General features: G+C 36.3%; 1 protein-coding gene across 1 annotated transcript in view; it reads right to left on the reverse strand.

Annotated features, from left to right (window-relative positions):
- The window catches only part of Trdn (triadin), a 124,495-nt gene extending 104,163 nt beyond the window's left edge, over positions 1-20,332 (reverse strand). Inside the window, exon 1 of the mRNA XM_036169278.1 lies at positions 20,091-20,332. Coding sequence (XP_036025171.1) covers positions 20,091-20,112 — 22 coding nt within the window. The 5' untranslated portion in view covers positions 20,113-20,332. The remainder of the gene's footprint in view (positions 1-20,090) is intronic.
- Positions 20,333-21,464: the final 1,132 nt, after the last annotated feature.

The raw sequence follows: 21,464 nt of genomic DNA on the forward strand, positions 1-21,464 counted from the left end.
AGCATAATCATTTTCCATGTTCCTCAGTCATCAAATTATTAAGAAATCAATAATTCTCTTCTGCTAAATATTCGTTTACTTAGAGCTTGCTTGAAACTTCTAAGGTAGAATCTCCTCCTGGAATCCTGCTGGCCACACCAGTCAGGGAAATAAGTGGGTGATCTTCACCTCCTTCTCATCCTCTAATTTCAATTCCCCAAATATGCCCACCTCTGTAGCACACCAGGTGGTCTGGTCTCTCTTTCCTCTCTGACTCCCACTCTAGGGTACTAAGCATCTTGTCTCCCACAGCCTTTCTTCCTCACCCTGGTATCAGTTGCCAAGATACCAGACAACCCCTGCCATCCCACTGCTCATTCAGGCTAGGGAATCAGGTAGACAAACTTCATGCTAGTGCCTGTCCTCCAATTACAGTTCCCCAGATGCATCCCCAGACCTGTAGCAGACCACCTCCCCTTCTTCTTCTGTTCCCTGGGTAATCCACAGATACTCGTGGCAGACCCAGATTTTCTCCCTCCTGTGGACCCTCTCATTGCTCCCATCACATCTAGGACCTGAAAGAGGATATGAGTAAATCTGTGAATGAAATTTAAGAAATCACACACACACAAACACACACACACGCACTAGTGAAATGAAATGAAGAAAAGTGTACTTGAGATAAAAGTGGAAATGGAATCATACAGAAAACCCAAACGGAGATAAAACTGGAAATGAAAAATTTAGAAAGTCAAAAAAATTATCAGTAGTTAAGCCTAAACAACAGACTACAAGAGATAGAAGAAAAAAATCTCAGGTTTTGAAGAAAAAAATAGAAGAAATGGATACCTCAGCCAAAGAAAATGTTAAAATGTAAAAAAATTTAAACAAAACAGCCAGGAAATCTGGGACACTATGAAAAGAACAAATCCAAGAATAATAGGAATAGAGGAAGGAGAAGAAATCTAGGTCAAAGGCAAAGAAAATACTTTCAACAAAATGATAAAAGAAAACTTTTCTAACCTAAAGGAGGAAGTGATAAACAAAATACAAGAAGCAGAAAAATACAAAATAGGCTGAACCAAAAAATATATTCCCCATGGCACATACTATTCAAACACCACATTACAGAGCAGAAGAAGAATATTAAAAGCTGCAAGGGAAAAAAGACCAAATGACATAAAAAGGCAGACATATTAAAATAACACCTGACTTAGCAATGGAGACTCTACAAGCTAGAAGGACCTATATAGACAGTCTACAAATGCTGAGAAACCACAGATGCTATTCCAAACTACAATATCTAGAAACACTTCCAATCACATCACATGAAGAAAGAAAGACATTCCACAATAACACCAAATTTAATCCATTTCTTTATATAAATCCAGCTTTACTGAAAACATTAAAAGGAAAACTACAACCTGAAATGATTAACCATGCATCAGAAAATATAGGAATAAGTATTCTTAGAATGCTCACACCACAAAAACAAAATAATATGAATCAACAGCCTGCTCATTTTTAACTCTCAATATTAATAATGGTCTCAATTCCCCAATAAAAAGACATAAACTAACAGATTGGCTTCAAACTACAGGGTAGATCCTTCTGCTATATCCAGGAAATATACCTTAACATAAAGGAGAGACATCACCTCAGAGTAATAGGATGAAAAAAGATGTTCCAGACAAATGGACCCAAGAAAAAATGTTATCGTGTCCATTTTCATATGTGACAAAATACACATAAAACCAAAATTAATCAGAAGAGATAGGGAATGATACTAAATCATCAAAGAAAAAAAATCCACCAGGAAGATATTCCAATTCTAAACAATTATACACTAAACATAAGGGCACTCAAGTTTATAAAAGAACCATCACTAAAGCTTAAAATACACATTGACCTCACACACTGACAAGGAGAAATTTCAGTGTCCCACTCAATCAACCAGTAATCAAGACAAAAACTAAACAGTGAAATACTAGAGCTAAAAGGTTATCATAAACCAAATGGACCTAATATCCACCCAAACACAAAAGAATATAACTTCTTCTCAGCACCTCTTAGAACTTTATCAATAATATACCAAATACTAAGGCATAAAGCAAGTCTCAACAGATATAAGAAAATTTGATAATGTCCTGCATCCTATCAGATCACCATGGATTAAAGCTGGATAACATCAATAGAAAGAGCAGAAAGCTTACAAACTCATGGGAATTGAACAACTCACTACTGAATGAGAAATAGGTCAAGACAAAAATTAAGAAGGTAATTAAATTAAATCTTTTTAGAATTGAATGGAAATTAAAACACAACATGCCCATATTTATGGAACACCTCAAAGGCAGTTCTAAGAGGCAAGTTCGTAGCATACAGTGCCTAAAGTAAAAACCTGGGGCCACCTCGTATTAGTGACTTTATATGGCAAGTCTGAAATCTTTAGAACAAAAAGAATAATTCCCTAAGGTATACAAAGCAGGACATCATCAAACACATGGCTGAAATCAATAAAACAGAAACAAAGAGTGTAAAAGAAAGAAGCAATGAAACAGAGTTGGTTATTTGACTAAATTATGATGCAAAGGGAGGGACTTGAACCTGCCCTAGCTGAGTGTACCAGGCTCTGCTGGTATTTTTGCATTTTGTTCTATGTACCAGTTAAAGATATCTACCTCACATTTATTCATAAACATCTTAATGGGTAAATTTTACATATAGGTGTAGATGATATTTTTCCATGTGTATTTCTGTTCTATTTATGTTTTCAAATTCTGTATTATGCTTTTAATACCAACCAACTAACCTCTTCCAACATTCTTCCATAAGCATCCAATGTTTTCATGTTAAATTAATAGAATATTTTTCTTTCCCTCAAATTCAACTTTATTTTTATTTAACTACAACTTTTTCTTTGCTAACTTTTATCACACCAACAATTGTAATTAATAATGTGTCATAGATATCATCTTTTTATTTCTCTATCTCTCTCTCTCTAATTAGTCTTATTTGGAAGGTGCTTAATCAGGAATTTATCTTTAAAGTTGAAAATGTGTAGGAAGTTCACACAAGAATAATTTGGAAGTTCTACAGGAACAAGTGTTTCTTATTTTGGGTTCAAGAGCAAGCAGAGGGATCACACATCCCTCACCTACCTCAAACAGATCACATTTTGCTGACATGACTTTGGGCTCCATGAAATTCATCTCTGACCTGATTTTTTTTTTAACTGCAACAGAGTCGGCTTTCAATTAATAGACTTTTCTCAAAAAGGAACATGTACATAGCTCCTGATATGTGGAAGCTGCAGGAGATGAAGAATGCTCACTTGAGAGAAGAAGGACAACATGTCCCAGTGTGAGAACTAGGAGCCATGTACAGAAGCACACTTTATAATCCCCTTGGTGCAGTGAAAACAGGGTGTGTTACATATTGTGTGTCACTTATAGAACAGGGTTCCATATGTGTTTCAGAAATGCTCATCAAAGCAAATGGACTTGAGGCTAACTATTGATGTTTACAAAGACAATAAATATGTGCAGGCTACAATACATACCTTTTCTATGTGTTCAAATATCCGCTTGTCAGTAGAGCACACACACACACACACACACACACACACACACACACACACAAACCCTGAAGCAACTATTTCCATTGATTACTGCCATGCACTGTAATTTACCGCATAATTCCACGTCTTGAAAGAAAAATGTAAGCAGACATTTATGCAGAGCCTTCCTAATTAATGAAGACTTCATCATTAGCTGCCCATTGCGGAGTCCTGTGGTCTTGAAAGGGTACTCCTTTTGAGTATCAGCTTTCTCAGTATGCCAGCTGAGGGACGGCAAATCCACATACCACATGTTTACACTCACATAGAGAATTCAAGACAACTGAACACACAGAAGCAGAGAGGAGAATGGCTGTGACAGAGGTGGATGGGCAGAAAAGGATGGGAAGGTGATGGGCAGAAGCTGCCAGAGCTCTCATGGACATCAGCAATTGTTTTGGTTTCTTTTCTTGTTCTAAGGACTGCTTCACAGCATCAGGAAGATAGTTAATTGCATACTTCAAAATTTCCTGAGAATAAATGAATTATTTATACCAAATAATTTTAACAATTTGATGTGATAGGGATGTTAATGAGCTCAATTTAATTAAATAATTATATATTTAGTGTATATTAAATAATTGTGTTGGTTAAATTGAAAAAAATCATAACTGTATTTTATATTACATATAATTACAAATTATTGACACAAGAAATTAAAATATACATTCATAAAAATATTTTATAGAAAGCAAACTTGCATTTCATCTGTCACAGTAATGTGAGTCTCCTGAAACTGTAGCAGTACTGGTTTACATGAATATAAATATAAATATTATATTAATTTCTTACTGCTGCTTTTACTTTTAGAGGCCATAGACAGAACTTTAATATAGTCTCTCACTCCCTTTTGTTCCTCATCTCTTGCTCTATCTTCAAAGCCTTTGGTAACTGGTTGAGTCATGATATGACATCTCCTTCTGACAGGGAAGTAGACTGGGTTAACCACATACTACAGGATGACCCTCCATTAAGTCTTTAACCTCACCTCATTTGCATAATTGCAACAAAATCTTCCAACATTCTGGGAATTTGGGTAAAAATATTTCAGGAAGCAATTATTTCATGTACCATAGCTAGTATTCTTACTATTCTCCATCAATAGACAAATCAAATGCTATTCTATGTAAAGTCATATTTTAAAGAACTTAGGGAAGAAAAATGTGGCCTAAAATCCATAACCCATATACATGATATATTTCAGACATCTCGAATAATAAGAAAATGTTTTCACATTTATGGAATCTGTTTCAGAAAACCTATTGATAGTAGCAATTTGATATTCCCTTTTTTTCTTCTTCTCCTCTTGGTTTTTTTATTCAACTGTGTAACTCTAACAATTAGAACATGCTGTCATAATAGTTGACATTCCTTAAATGTCTTTGTGTACATAAGGGCATGAATGTGGAGACAGATGGTGAAATTAGAGAGGAACAACAATTGTGCAGTGTTCTGGTATCACATTGAACCTGCCTGAAACAGTTTAACACAGAACAAGTTACCATTATTGGTGAGTGACAGAGAATTACACATTTTATTTTGGTAGTAGTGTACAGGATGGATGAGAGGCCAGGTTGCATAGATGCTTACATAATGTATCAGTTTTCTGTTCTTTCAGAAAACTTAGCAGCCTAAAATGCTAACAAGTGTAACAGTTTATTTTGCTGAGAAATCTGAACTGTAAGGTAGGTAGGTTTGTCTTCCTTGCTCTTTTGTTTTGTTTTGGGGTTTTGTTTGTTTGTTTTTGTTTGTTTCTTTTCTTGCTTGTTTTTCGAGACAGGGTTTCACTGTGTAGCTTTGCGCCTTTCCTGGATCTCGCTCTGTACACCAGGCTGGCCTCAAATTCACAGAGATCCACCTGGCTCTGCCTCCCGAGTGCTGGGGTTAAAGGCGTGCACCACCACTGCTGGCCTGTGTTCCCTGTTTTTTAAGTGTCACCCAGAATGAATGAGTCACCTGGGAACTAAAGGATTATTTTTCGAGAAGACTCATTCACAAGCTAAAAAGTAGGTGCTGGCTGTTGCCTGAATGGTCGTCAGGGTGTGTGATCCAAAATTCCGTTGTTGGTGGTTTGGTTTGTTGTTGTTGTTGTTGTTGTTGTTTTGTTGTTTTTATTGGTTTGGTTTTTTTTGAGACAGGGTTTCTCTGTGTAGCTTGGAGTCTGTCCTCAAACTCACACTGTAGACCAGGCTGGCTTCTAACTCCCAGAGATGCGTCAGGGTCTGCTTCCAGAGTGCTGGGACTAACGACGTACAGTATCCCTAATAAGCAAGTTCTGGTGTTTTCGTATGGGCATCCCTAAAACTTACTTGAACTTAGAAAGTATTGTTTCAGAAGAAAATGTCCTAGGGGAGCAAGACATGGACATGCCTACATTTATTAAGGTGTAGCCTTGGAAGTAATTTTACTGTAATTTACCTTTTGAATCTGCCACACAGATCTACCCAAGTCCACAAAGAGGGAAGGTACATCTCTCCATAAAAGAAGAGAAAATGTCATTTTATGAGAGATGGGCAAGCGAAATGGAAAATGGTGCTACAACCCTTTGTGAAAAATGAAATCTGCCACATAGGGATGTGAAGATAGGGTTTTATAAAAGTCTAAATTAGAGCAGGAGAAATATTAATAGAGAGGGAACAATGAAAGCAAAAATATAATCTAGATATTAAATACTCAAAAATAGAACTCTGGAACACAAAAAGGAAGGAGATGATTTGGGGGAATTTAATGAGATTCAGTACACATATATTGAACTCTTGGGTTTCATATATCTTCCCCTCTTCCAGAAACAGTTCCAACAACCTTTGTTTGGTAGTTGTTGTTATTGTTTGTTAGATTTTTTAATTCTGTTTTCAAATTTATTTATTTATTTATTATTTTACACTCCACTTTCTGCTCTTTCCTCTCCTCCCCCCCCCATTTTCCACTCCCCAATCCACTCCTCCTTTATTTCTGTTTAGGAAAGGACAGGTCTCCCATGAGTATCAACAAAACATGTTGTATCAAGTTGCAGTAAAGTAAGCACCTCCCATGTATTAAGACTGGGCAAGGTGACCCAATATGAGGAGTAGGGTCCAAAAAGCCACTAAAAGAGTTAGAGATAGCCCCTGTTCCCAGTTGGGTCGCTTGGTCTTCTTGTGGGACAATCTTTGTTTTTAACACCTTGGATTTGTTATCTTCAGATTTCCATTGCTCATGAAAATAATCATAATTGTAGATAATAATAAGTTCATTGTGAATATTTCCATTAATTTTGTAGGTGAATTTTAAGCTTCTATACTAAAAGCCATATTCAAATGCTTACTAAAAATACAGTTATTTCTCCTCCTCAATGGGAAGTCATTACAAAACCACTCCCTCTACAGCCACCACCCTGTGTATAGCAAAATCAGTGGTGCACGGGGCCTTTATATGAAAGGGCATAGTATTTGCATTCAGCATGCAAACATCATCCATATAATTAATTAAATATCAGTTACTTATAAATAATGAAATATAAATGCTAGGCAAATGGTTGTTATCTTGTTTTAAAGGTGGCAATGTCAAGACAATGTGTGTGTATTCAAGACCAATGCAATTATGACTGAAATATCTTCCAACTACCTTTGACTTTATCCACATACTCGGAACCAGCTGACTTGAAGTCAGATGAATTTACTTTTCTACTAAGTTCCTAGTTCCTGGAGTTGCTGCTGATGCTGCTGTCCTGGGTGTTATGCCTTTTGAATCTCTAATCAAGAAGATTACAGTTCACTTCTAATCTCCTTGTGGTTTTGTTATAACCATAAGCTATAACTGCATTCTTAAAATTTAATCAAAATTGAATGCCCCCCTCAAAAAAAATCTCTTAAACTTAGAAACATCACTATTCTTTCACAAACAGGCTCATTTTTTTTCTTCATTTTTAAAAGTGATTCAAATTATTAATACCTATCATTTATGCCTCCCTTCCTCAATGAGTCAGAATTGGCCATTTTGCCTGAAAGAACCCTCTTTTAACATAGAATCAGGATGATGGTTTTGAAAGTTAAAGCCAACGAAATGACCAGGAAACAGGTCAAAGCTTTGGAAAGGTTGGCAACTGGAAGCAGGACCAGTGGTGGGAGTGTGAGAGTAACTGTTCCCCGACTGTGAACAAAGGTCATACAGTAATCACAGGTCACATGGTAATAAGTGACTCTGAAGTCTAGTTAAAAATTAGTGGGTAAATCAACACTAGGGGGTCAAGAAAAAGAAATAAAGCCATCAGCTAGGAAGGTTACGGGTACAGGAGGCAGTGACAATGAGTGTTTTCATCCTTAGACAGGTGTGTTCCAAGAGCAGCAGGTAGGCCCTGGAAGGAGAGATTTTTTTTTTCCCTCACTGCTAGTGGTCCAGCTTCAAGGGCAACACTTGGCCATGATAAACAGGGTTACCATTAAATGTTTGTTGAATGTTCCCATTTTATGACTTCTACATGGCAATTGTTGCATTGCTGCTGACAGAGTCTGGTGAGAAGTCATTACTAGAAAGGATTCTTTTTCTCTGAGAATTTCTTTGAATTGTACTGTTCTCTTCATGATCCTCCAAGCACCCATTTCTGTATATACCATGAAACTAGGTTAACTCTTTTTTCCTGAAAATCCAATTGGGGCATTTCATGCAGATCATACCCAAATTGTTCTTTTTCAGTGTTTTTCAATGAGATTTAGATGGCAGTATACAGGATACCTGGTTTGAGTGAGCAAAGTGTCTTTTTTTTTATGCTAAATGCACTTCTTTATCATAGGATACACTGCCATGAAATAAATATATATTGATAAAAGAACCATGGAAAACTGAAAGTATAAAAGGAAAGAAATGAGTATTTCAGCATCATTCATGATAACTGCTACAGTCTCCTGCAATGACCATTCAATCGATGGACTGTGAATTTTATATGGTAGAACACTGATCAGCAAGAAGCATGACACTGGCTATAGCTCCACACAAAAGACGCTACTCTTGCTACCAGCACTGAATGAATAGAGGATTAAAGAAAGAGAGCCCAGATTGATAAGTGTCACCAAGGTGAGAGCCAGTGTGTGGTCAGACACCTAAGGATAAAACTTCAAATGATAGAAATAGTTCTGTGACAGGGCTACTGGCTATGTGGATGGCAACCTCAACACTGCTTAGTGAGTAATGTATAAGCATTTGGTTAATGTAAAATTCAATGTCTATATCATTTACGAATGAATTAAAATAGGATTTAGAGTATTTTCACCATGCAGAAATGATAAACAATGAGATATATACTTTTAGATCGACTGAAATAGCAGTTATAGGGGTATTTAAATACTTCCTTTTATACCATTATTATGGGTATTGCATGCTGTGCATCATTTTAAAATATATTTAATTCAAATTAAGAAATAAATAAAGCTATACTAGTAATATTTCTTTCAGCTCTGAATTTATGAGAGGTGCTCTTTATATCTTTAAAATGTTAACATAGATGTGAATGGAAAACATTTTAATTGTGTTTTCATTATTTTATAAAGAATATATGCAATGCAGGCAAAGCCCACAGGGGGAAAAAATAGTTTTCCCTGTCATTCCCTAAGAAATCACTGCAGTTACTGAGAACAGGCCAAAGGAAAAAGAAAGAAAGAAGCTAAAGGGAATCTTCTGTCTAATTTCTAGGCTTTTCAGGACATGTTGCTCTATTTACACTGATCTACTCTCGAAAGTGCAAGAAATGTGTACACATGCTTTTCTGGTCTGCATTGGATCATTTTAGAGGATTCACAGTGTGCTTAGCTCAGACTAGAAATGAGAAAATACTATGGCAAAGCCCAGAAAAATGAAGGTCACGGTGGTTAGACAGTAACATAATAATAATGCTTGGCTAATTACTTTTTTTTAGCTTTGAGACAGACTAAAAAAGTTGTTTTGAAGTAAGTGACACCTGTTAAGGATGCTCACAACACTACTTGTTGTGTGTTGTCAGGATTTTGTTTTTAAACCATGCTGAGCTGAGTTATCTGGTGTTTGTAACAGCCCCCCCAGTGTTCTGAAATTTCTGTACATAGCCAGCTATCCCTAAAAGTAAGAGATGAACTACTGAGCATTTGAAATTATAACTTGCAGATAACCTACATCTCATTATGTGGTTACATCAGTTGTGCATGGTCCCAGTAAAGTATTAAAAAGGGCAGAAGTGGTTAAAGACTTCACAGGAGATGCTTCACCCTGGGTTTTCACACTAGGCAGTGTAGTGGCCTCTATCCAGCCCACCTGAGTGATATGGAACCAAAACCAAGCTATATTTCTTCAAACTCTTCTTTGGACCAATAACATACTGTGACAGGTCCAGATTTTTTAATGATAAACCCACAGATTTATGTAACCTTTGCTCTTATCTGCCAGCATAGAAAAAGTCTTTAGGATGTGCTAAAAGCACCAAAAAGAAAGAGGTACTTTATCTTGAAAACCAAGTAGGAAAATGCTAATCAACATTCACCACCATTTTCTAATTCTTTTACCCTTGAGCTCTAGTGCATTTTAATTTCTAACAAGGTGCCACCTGATGCCTCATTTAAATGTCTCTTCTTGTTTTTATTACTCTTTCCTTATAGAAATTATGTTTCACTGGATCAAGGAAACATTGGACCTCTCGAGACATACATGCTGAGTTGAACAGGTTACAATAGGAGACCGTCATTAAAGATAATCCACCCTCAATTGTGGTAGCTTCTGTAAAACTGTAGGTGATAATCCTGCAAAAAGCAGTCCTCCAGTTTTCTCAACAGAGCTGGTGCCACCTGTGCCTCTCTTCAAATTATGCTATCACCTCTCAACTCATTAGCTCAAGGGCACAGAAAGTAAGCTATCACCTTTCACTGATTTTTCGCAAGGGAAAAATTCATCGTTCCCTTTAGCTGATAAATCTATTTGCCTGTATTTCTTTAAAGCTACCATTTTTGTTTTCTCCTTCCTACAGAATTTTCAATATCTGATCATGGCAACAAATGAGTTGTATTCCAAGAAAACATTTATTCTACCTCAAATAATTGTCTAATCTTTGAATTAGATGTCTGTATTTGTCATAATAACTTTGATTTTTGATGATAATATGTAACACTCCCAACATTCCAAGCCTTTGGAATGACCTAAACAAACTATCTTTTGTAGCAAAGTGGAGTAAGTTAAGCTTGCAGTTTTCATGGCTGAGTAATTTGATCCAAGTTTCCTAGAAGTTATTAGTTATAACTATACGTACCTGCATCTTATGTTCTTCTTAACAGCTACACTGTACTTTAGTATTCCTTTAAAACAGTGTTTCTCAGTCTGTGAGTCATGACCCTTTGTGGCTGAATGACCCTTTCACAGGGACCTATGACTATCAGAAAACACAATATTTACATTATGATTCATAACAGATCAAAATTACAGTTATGACGTAGCAATGAAAATATTTTTATGGTCGGAGGTCACCACAACATGAAGAATTGTTTTGAAGGTTCATAGCATTAGGAAGATTGAGAACCACTGCTTTAAAATGATCTTTGTGGAGTCAAATTTATGGTGAAGTTTATGACTTAGTATTTATTATCCTGAAACCTTGACAGACTATCTTATGACAAATGCTCATACTTCAGCTGTCAAGAAAATGTGTTTCCTTTAGCTGTATCTAAAACTCATGATCAAGATACTAATATAATGAGAAATTTCAACCCATAATTAAATGAATTATCCTAGAATGTCAAGGATTAGGGGAAGGCTAATCTTAAATTAAATGTAAATAAAAAATTAAATCTCTTTAGTTTTCTTTTATTTATCTTCATATCCTTCCATTTAAGGACATGAAGTTTTAACTAAATTTCTTCTTTGTTTGTGGCAGTCACTGATCCTCATATATACCCTTTTATTTTATATTGATTTTTTGGATTTTTCTGATCATCAAGTCTGACAAAAATCAAGTTACATATTGATTCATTTCCTAATTGTTTCAAGTGTATAAATGTATACATTTGTTGTATAATTTTTAATGTGAATGATGAGAAATTGTGGAATCTACCTCATCTCTTTAGCTTATGACCTTATCTATATTTCTTTGGGATATGTAAACTTCTTACACTTTCTTAGAAGTTGTTCATATACATCCTTTGTAATGTAACATTTTTTCTCCAGGTTTAAAATAGAAACTATCGAAAGTAATTACAACAAAGTACATGAGTAAATGTCTGGGTGAATGAAGGTCTTTCCAACATCAGAAGTGTTTTGTTCCTGTCTACCCACAAGAAAGTGCAGAGTGATAAGATGAAATACTACGTTCCAAAGCACTGGGGAACATGGAGAACCTCACTCAAGAACAAAAGACTCTACATGTGATGATTTTGATAATATACCACCCAGAACCTACAAGGCCATTAACCATCTGGAAGGACTGGAAAGAAACCAAGTAGGTAAATATGGGTTACTTTTCTAAATATTAGCAAAAGAGTCGAGAATTGATTAACACATATACTTGATTCAAGACTTAGCCAAATTTCTGGAAAGCATTAGAACTATGTGTCAAGTATAATTTACAATCACAACAAAGAAAGTCTCTAGGAAGCTCTACATTGATTGATTCAGTCTATCAATTTCTTCTACTCTCTGCTCACATTTCATGAGCCTTGTTCTCTGATCCCTGGCTCTTCATTCTATGTTAATTGTCTTTCCTAACCCCCTGGTAATCACATTGTCATTTTCAATACAGAGTCCAATGTCTTTAGTAAATATCTAGACAAGAGGACTGTCTTGAGGCAGCGGCGGCAGTTCTCATAATATTACAGCAACCACCATCATTTTGTGTTGGTTTGTTTTCAGCGGCTCATTTTTCTCTTTTAAAGGAACTAATTTAGGGGCTATTTGTCTGATGGTGTAAGTTCTTTTCATTCTCTCTTAATGAATTGGGTATGAAGGGAGCTCCACACATATCCACTAAGTGTGAAGTATAGCTCATGTGCATATCTTTAATGGCAATGTGGGTACGAAAGATGGCAGAAGACTCAGACAGAGAGAATCGAGGAAATGAAGATCATAAAAACAACTAGTGAAAATAATTAAGGAATCTGAGAATCCCAGAATGGCACTAATAAGAGAATATGAATATATCATTCCTTTAGCCAGATTAGCTCTGGACCCTATGTATTTCATCATTCCATACGATGGCAGCCGATTCTCATTTATCTCCTGCCTCTTCTCCATCCATGTCTGTTTGGATCAAAGCTGCTCTTGACTTATTTACCTTTTGATCAGTCAACCATTCACCTTTCTAACAACGTTATACACAATGCAAACTAACACTGTCAAAAATAGACTATCCTTTGCTCATCCCACAATTGGCATGAAACCATCATATGTGCACCCTGATCTTAAAAAAGTCACATTATTCAACAAAATCACATCATTAGCTATTCCAAATTTGGATCGTAGGTTTTCAAAGCTGTCCAGTCTCATTTTCAACATTATTTTTTCTTTGATTTCAGTTTGCTGCACATTAGCAAAGACCTTTTATTAATCATATTTCCATCCCTGTCACCAAGCTATTGCCTGACATTCAGCCAGCGGAAAAAAGGTATTATAATTTTGCATGCAAATGAGTCTGTGACATGAAATTCTGCGTTTTAATTCTGGACCTACTGAATAATGCTGTGGAGTCTAAAGTTTTGTTTTATCTTAGATGAAGGCACTTTGTGTTTCTACAAATTCACAAGATTGGCAATTCACCAACTGCGCTCACTTACAGATGATGTAATATACTCTTGTTGCCCCAGACAATTGTGTTTGTTAAGTAAGAATCCTGCTCCAAAGTATTAACCATAATGATGAATGCCAATGTGCTACTTTGTATGTGACTTTTCCCTCCACATTATATCATATGTCTAACCTCAAACAAAATGTTCTCCTAATGACAAGGAGGTTTTATTTTAAAGGCAGCAATAATTTCTTCTGGGAAGCCTTGGCAAAAATATGTTGTCCATAAATTTACCTAAACCCTTGACATTAGTAAAATGAAGTTTTAAATATGAAGCTATTTCCCCTACCTTGGATTGTCTCCACATTATATTAATAAATGTCAGCCAGGGGAAAAGGGCTTCTATGAAGAAGCACCAAAGACAGAACTTCTCAAGGGAGGTTCTAGCCTCATGCTATCTGAATAAAAGCAGATTTCTCTGGCAAAGAGCCTGTTGCTGGATGCAAACTGTCATTGTTCTCATGAATTAAAAGATTGTATCTTCATCAGAGCCTGCAACAGGTAAAAAGTCAGTATTTAACAGCCACAGTATTTTGTCTCTATGTATATAAATGTGATACTTGAAGTACATTGTGAGATGGGCTGTGCAGTTTATGAGAAAACAGCTCATTTACATACCAAAGAGTCTCTCAAAACTAAGTTCTGTGTCTTTGGCAGCTTGACCTCAGGCACAGATATGAGATGTTTCATGTTTACAGAGAACAGCTCAGTTCCTGGGGACAGGACATCATTCATCATGCACTTGCCAAGGAACTCATCTTAGCTTCCTTTGAAGATGGAAATTACTATCTTTCAGGACCAGCAACGTCACCTATCTCTGCTTACCCCTTACTTGGGGCAATGCAACTAAGCCCTTCTTTTCAGAAACTGAGTGTCAATTATAGCAACCAAAGCCAGCTGTAACCAGGCAGAGAAAAATCAGCTTATCTTTGATGGATCCTCCTGGAATTTAAAGTCAGGGACCAAATTTGAAACTTCATATAGTAGCCAGATAAAGGTTTTTCTCTAAAGTGTCCTTTTAAAATGTGTTACAATAGATAATACACATTTTTTTGTTTGTTCCTTCCCCCAAAAAAGAAAATAATATTTAATACTGTCATTAAACTCTAAAGCAGACCTATGAACAACACTAAAACTACTGAAAAGTGATAACCATCCATGCATCCTCCTTTCAGATTGATATATCTAACCCACAGGGCAACATAGGCCAGTGATTCTCAACCTATCCATGGGGGAGTATATCAAATATACAGCATATCAGATATTTACGTTACAATTATAGCAATTTTAGCAATACAATTATGGTAGCAAAATTATAGTTATGAAGTAGCAAAAAATTATAGTTATGAAGGTGCATAATTTTGATGCTATAGTCACAAATGGTGACCAAAAATAAATAGGGGGAAATTAAGAAGTAGTTAAGCTGATAGGATATTTTCCATAGAAGCTACAAGCCTACCAAGTGAGGGGTGTTGTTATTAACAGTAAAAGTAGATATGGGAAAACCTTAGTGAGGCCCAGCTCAAGCTGATGCTATAAGGACGCATGTTCTGCTTATTTTTACCAGAGAGTCTACAATTTGCATAATGGTGTTTTGTTCAATTAAAAAAGTTTAAACCAAATTTGCCGACTGGTTAGACTGGGTTTATATTGAATGAAGAAAATAATAAAAATGAAAGACTATGACAACTCTGAGTTATGGTGGAGAAGAAAGTTTATTGTAGATAAAAGGGAGAGCACAGCCAGAGGCAGAGACACCTGAGGGAGTCCAGAGTCTTCTTTGATATGTCAATGGATACCTCAGTTAGCCATTTGCCCTAGGTTCAAGACCTATCATAAATGATCACTGTCTTTTGTTTTGTTTTAGTGATTTAAAAGATTGTCATTCAAGAGCTTCCTACTTAAGTCTTTTTTTTTTGGGGGGGAGGGTGTGATTTGGTTTGAGTTTGGGTTTTAAAAGGTCCACTATAGAGCACTTTTTAGGAATATTTTTCTTATATCACACTGTTGCTCAGATTTTCCCACAAAACACATTAAAAGATAACTTTTGCTAATTAATGTCTGTAATTAATGTCACTTATGATTTTGATAAATGAGATGATGCTAATCTCCAGATATTCATGTAATAATGGATATAATTAAATTATGATTTCCTCTCCTGCTGTCAGAAACAGCAGAATAAAGTGTATTTCAAGACCTTGTGTCTAATACATTAATATTTTCTTTCCATTAACAACAACAGAATAATCAATTAGAGGAGCAATTTTGGCTTAAAATTTGGTGGCCAGTGGATTCACTGACTTCTTGATCTCAGGGATGTTGGGTAATAGCCTCAGGTCAGGAGGAATTGAATCAGGCTGTAACAGGCTATAGCTCCTAGTCACAAGAAAGAAGAAGGGCAGAGTTGTGAGGAGTTGCCAGGATGCAGAGCAAGCAGCATGGGCATTACAAAGGAAAGGTAACCAAGCCATGTAAATGAACCTAGATTTTTTTTTAAATGTGGCTTAATTTAAGTTATATGAGCTAGTTAGGAACAAGCCTAAGCTCTTGGCCTGGCTTTCATAATTAAAAAGAAAAAGAAAAGAACAGCTTAACTTAACCAGTCTGCTTCACCTGCAGAAACAATATACCTTGGTATCACAACAACCTACCTTACTCCCAGCCAAGTCACCAAAAATAGCTGTAACTTCCTGGTAGTTAAAGCTATAGTGATAGATTGCTCCTTGTTTTAATGTATTCCTCACCTTAATATCCCTTTGTATTTGTTTGTACTGCAGTGGTTCGTTCTATGTATAAATAGATGTCCCCAGCCCCTCTAATGTTCAAACTTCATTCCTTCATTAAGGTTTGGGCCCTTCCTTCACTGTTCCAACAAAGCAGTCCCAGTCTGTTGAATAGAATTTATCTGCGTCTCTGCCTCCATTTTCTTAAAAAATAAAGTAGACTTTTATTAAAAATTACATTACTAAATATATTAACTATTCTCACAAATTCTTTATTTTGGAAATAATTAAATATTCACATAATTATAAGATAAATTCCCTTCCATGGATCATTCAGCACATATTCTGTTTTAACACACTCACATCTTGAGTAGTTTCCCTTGCAGAATATTGTTTAAAACTACAAATACCAATCATGTCATCCCTGTATAATTTATACAGTTCTCCAAATAATAATAGCTTAAAATCATATCCCCGATGTGGTCATCTCATTTGGCACAGAAGGGCAGTTCCCTAGATTCATCTAACAGCTAGAATTAGTCAAATAGCCAATAATTCCATCAGAATTTTTTTTTAGATTGCATGATTCATAGTCCAGTAATGCAACCCATAGTGATAGATTGCTCCTTGTTTTAATGTATTCCTCACCTTACTATCCATTTGTATTTGTTTGTACTATAGTGGTTTGTTCATATTAGCCTCAATTATGAATCATCCTCGTTTTTCTACTTATCCCATATGTGAGGCTGTTTTATTATTTTTCTTTTTTCTCTTTCTGTCTTTTCTCTTGTCTTTTTTTAATCCCTCTTTTTAAGAGTCAATTCTAGCTTCCATTTTATCAGTCAATTGATGAGGTTTAATCAACCGTTTGCTTTTTCGTGTCTTTTAGGCACTTGTCTTTCTGTTGCCTTTAAGCACAAGATGAGAGGGGGAAATCTAATTTCTAATTAGACAACTTGAGCAGAAATCTTTAAGTTTTCTACTGTCTCTCTGCAAGCACTTGAGTTTCAGTGATCATTTATAAATGTAGTTGAAAATTTGTGTGGACCACAGCTAACTTTGGTACTTGCCTGGGAATCTCTGGGTTTCTGCCAATTGAGGAGAGTCCTATTTAAAGCCTCTGACTTTAGCACTGGTTGATTCTGCTCCAGTCTAGGTCTAATCTCACCTACTTAGTGATGACATGCACCTAGTGCAGGCACCCAATGGCCACCATGTATCAAACCAACTCTGTGTCTGACACAATGAGAGGGCAGATTCAACTTCACTGTCTTCAGACCTGAATCCAAGCGAAAGCCTGCTCAAGCCAAGCACATTTCTTAAACCCCCCCCCAACCTTAACTTCATACTTTATAAATAGCAATAAAAACAATGTTTCATTTGGATGCATTTGACAAATCTGATGTCTTAAGTATTCAGTTCTGTTACTTAAGTATTGAGTGACGTTGATAATGGTATCATTACCATTGTAACTATTTCTTTATCTTATCTAGAATGAAGGGTATAGTTTCCCTAGAATTCTTTGCAGTTCAACTTTTGAGTTCTGTCTCATCTACTGCTCTGTACCTGAAACGCTGTTCTATATGGAGCATGATTTCCTTTCTTCCACTGGATGAACTTATCCAACTTGTAACATCAGTAGAAAAAAGAAATACATGTGAAAGATTCAGTAGGGCTGATAAACATGACATGCAGTAGAGGTGGATAAGCCATGGTATCAACCTGTGAACTTCCTTAATTAACGATATCCAAGGAAGAGACTTAAAGTGAATGTGACAGCAGGCTTCCAAGGAATCACCCTAGGTCTTATTTGGTATAGATCAACAAAATGCTTGCTTTTCATATTCAGTGAGTAGGAAAGGAGATAGATAAATGATATGGGGGTTAATAAGGCAGTGCTTATACTTCAGTAACTTTCCCAAAAGTAGTTGTAAGGGAAATATAGTAGATGAAAGAAAAGACAGCTCAAGGTTGAGAGAACAACTGAAAACAAGAACTTTACAAATTATCCTTTTAATGAAAGACAAATAAATAAATGTATAAATAATGTTCTTGCAGATAAGGTACAAAGAGTGGGAGTCACACGTTAAAATGAAAAGTATAAAATCCTTTGGAAAATGACTACGGTATGAACCTCAGGAGAGATGAAACCACTAAGTTGGAAATCTAAGTTTCTTCTGAAAAATAAACATTGCAGAAAAGGAATTCGTACATCACTGATGGTCAAATGATACAGACCCTCTCAGTTGTGAAGACCAGACCGTGGGAAATGATGACTATCCAGAAATTATACGCTGTGCTCACAAATTCAACTTAAACTTGCTCAGTTGCTTTTACATGTGTCCCACCACAGAGGCTTCACAATGTCTTTCTTTAAACTCCCTACAGCTACAAACGGTAATTCTGTTTCAAAAATAACTATCCTCTCATGAAAAGTGATATGGAACAACTGCAAATGTGTACAGAGCATGCTCTATAATGAAGGAACGTGATTGGCCAGCTGATGTCTGGAATCAGCAATAGCACAGGCTCCGAGCAGAGGCTGATGGGAATGCTCAGAGGTTTCTTAATACCTTGTGCAGGAACAAGCAAGACATTTTTATAGATAGATCTCTTTAAGACCAACATAAGGGCCATGTGACACAGAATATACAAGGAATAGAAAAAAAATACTATTTATATTCAGTTAGCAAATTCTAAACTAAAACAGGCAGACAGTAAATCTGATACCCTCTACCAGAAAAGAGAAAACAGAAGCAGGCGTCAAGGAGCTAACACCAAATTATGGCTAAAGTGTGCCAATGGGCAAGTCATGGAATATCTGAATAAGAGTTTCCTTTTTGTGAAACAGAGATTGAAATTCTACCTAGTTGAACGGTATGAGGTCTCAAAAAGGAAATATGCATATAAATCTAAACAAAGAAACCTTTAAATGGAAACATCTCGGTAATGATAGTTATTAGTTTGGGTTGCCAGACTATCTCTATAGGTGATTTAAAAAACCCCAGGTAATTGCCTAAATCTTCAGAGGAAATTACTTTTGTCACAGTTTTCCACCCACCCAAAAGACAAAATTCACAGATTTCTATTTTACAAGCTGGTTAAAAAGAAAATGGCATTTAACTTGGCAATTGTCAAAAGTATCACCTGCCTTGTTTTCTTACAGCTGTCAGAGAGAATTTTTGACCTACCTCCCAGAGTTTTACCTCAAGTAAGCCAGATTGTATTACTTTTAAAGGATTTTTTTATTAGTAAGAAGTGTGTGTGTCTAAACGGTTTTGCTACTGTGATTAATAAAAAATATCATTTTTACTTGTACTAGTATAGGTTTATTATAAGAGATGATATAGAAAATATTTATTTTAATATAAATATGGAATTCACTATTGTAGAGAAAAAAGCAATGAATTCATGAAATAAGTAGAATTCTAAGAATTAAATACCTTATTTTTAAAGTTGGATTGATTTGACTCAGAAAATTCTAACTTTGTCTTTGAGCACCTCTCAAAGTAAAATGGATAGTCATCTTCAGAGCTCTTTTATCTAAGATGCACACAGGCAATCTATATACTCTTGCTGGAAAGGGAAGATGGTTAAGAACTCAACTTTTAAATACTGTAAAGCAAAAGTGCTCTGGATCATATTTCTAAATTGAAACCCCAGGCATAATATTTTGATTTTAATTGTCTCCATCCTCACATGCCTTATAATTTTTGCTTGATAAGAAATCAGCCACCATGTTCAGGACTGTAGCTATTTATAGAGGTGTGAGTGATAAGTGAGAAAGCAGTGGGGCTTCCAGCACAGCAGAGAATTTCCAAGCAAATTTCCAGAGAAACCTTGTCTTACTCCCCCAACATACATATCTGGCAACCTCTCATTTCATTTCCCAGACCCAGTGTAGACTCACAGACCAAGATGACTACTAAAAACAACAGCGGAATCAGAATCATGGAGAGTGCCTGTAGCTGTCAATTTACATAATGTCCCCAAGCAACAGTACCTTCAGCGGTGATCTCAGTCATGGTGGATGCAGAAGTCAATCAGGTGAAAAGTTGCAGTCAAGTGGTACTTTGCAGAATAAGGGAGGAGTAGAGAACTCTGGTAGAGAGGGCTAGCGGAGGGCTCTTGCTCTTCCTGGCTGTTTTCAGCTGCTTTGCGTGGTCCTGTTGAACTTTGCCTCTTCTCTGCAGAGTTCTCCCCCTGGAAACAACCTAAGCCCTTTCCAAGCAGTACTTGTGGCTCAGCTAGAAGTATCAGCTTCAAACAAAAATAGCCTCATCACCCTGGGACTCTCTTCAGCACTTTTCTCTTTTTGGCACTCTGGAGGAACACACACACACACACACACACACACACACACACACACACACACGCTTCCCAGCCCTAAAGAGACAGGCACAAAATAAATAAATAAATAAACAAATAAAGAAAAGGGGAAGAAGATGCCTAAGTATCTAGAGAATACTGCCTAAGCCCCCGCACTGTCTCTGAGATAATTACAGGGGTCTGTGTCAGAAAACATGAACTAAAGAGTGGAAAGCAACATTATCCGAGACAGCTCAGATTTATTCTTAGTGTCCCTAATCCCCAGAACATTCCCCTCTCCCTTATTTGGTTAGGGGAGGGTCATGTAATGTCTACCACAGGCAGAGGGGAGGGTAGACTTCTGATTGCTCCAAATCCTCTTAGCAAGCGCACTTATGTAGGGCTGCACTTAAAACTGAAATTATTAAATCCCGACCACTCTTCTAAGCTAGTCATGTTGTAGCAAATTCACATTTTCTAAATATTAGTCAATAAAGAATGTGCAATGTGACGTTTAAACGGAACATTGAGGAGCATGACATCTCCGGGCTTTATTCTAACGCCTTGCTGAAAACAAAATATTCTAATTTATCTTATAAGTGAAAGAATGAGCAGGTGACATGAAGTTTAGAAATCCACTGCTAACATTTTAGAAAAAGATTTCAGCATTTCCTTATCTGAACAGGGAAGAAAAAATAAATAAAACCTGCATCCTAGCAGCAGCTAACAATTAGCTAAATTGCCTGATTAGCATTTCACCTTCCCACTCCTAGACAGGTGTTAATGAGCAGGGAAATATTCAATAGTCGTGGTTGGAACAGGAAGGAGAACCAAAGGGCACTGATAATCATAAACTTTAACCAGTCTGAGAATAATCAAGGGCCGTCTTCCCTTATCTTTTATTTTCTTCCCATATTCAACCTAATAAATGCTTGCAGTTTCATCTCTTAGCCTTAGCTCACTGCCTTTGGCTGTCAGAACCTCTTGAATTTGTATGGTACTTCATAGTTCACAAAGCAAAGCTCTATCTGCTGTTTTAAAGTGTGGGGCTCCAAAGAATGCTGTGACA

The sequence above is a fragment of the Onychomys torridus genome, chromosome 19 (assembly GCF_903995425.1).
Source record: "Onychomys torridus chromosome 19, mOncTor1.1, whole genome shotgun sequence".
Lineage (NCBI taxonomy): Eukaryota > Metazoa > Chordata > Mammalia > Rodentia > Cricetidae > Onychomys > Onychomys torridus.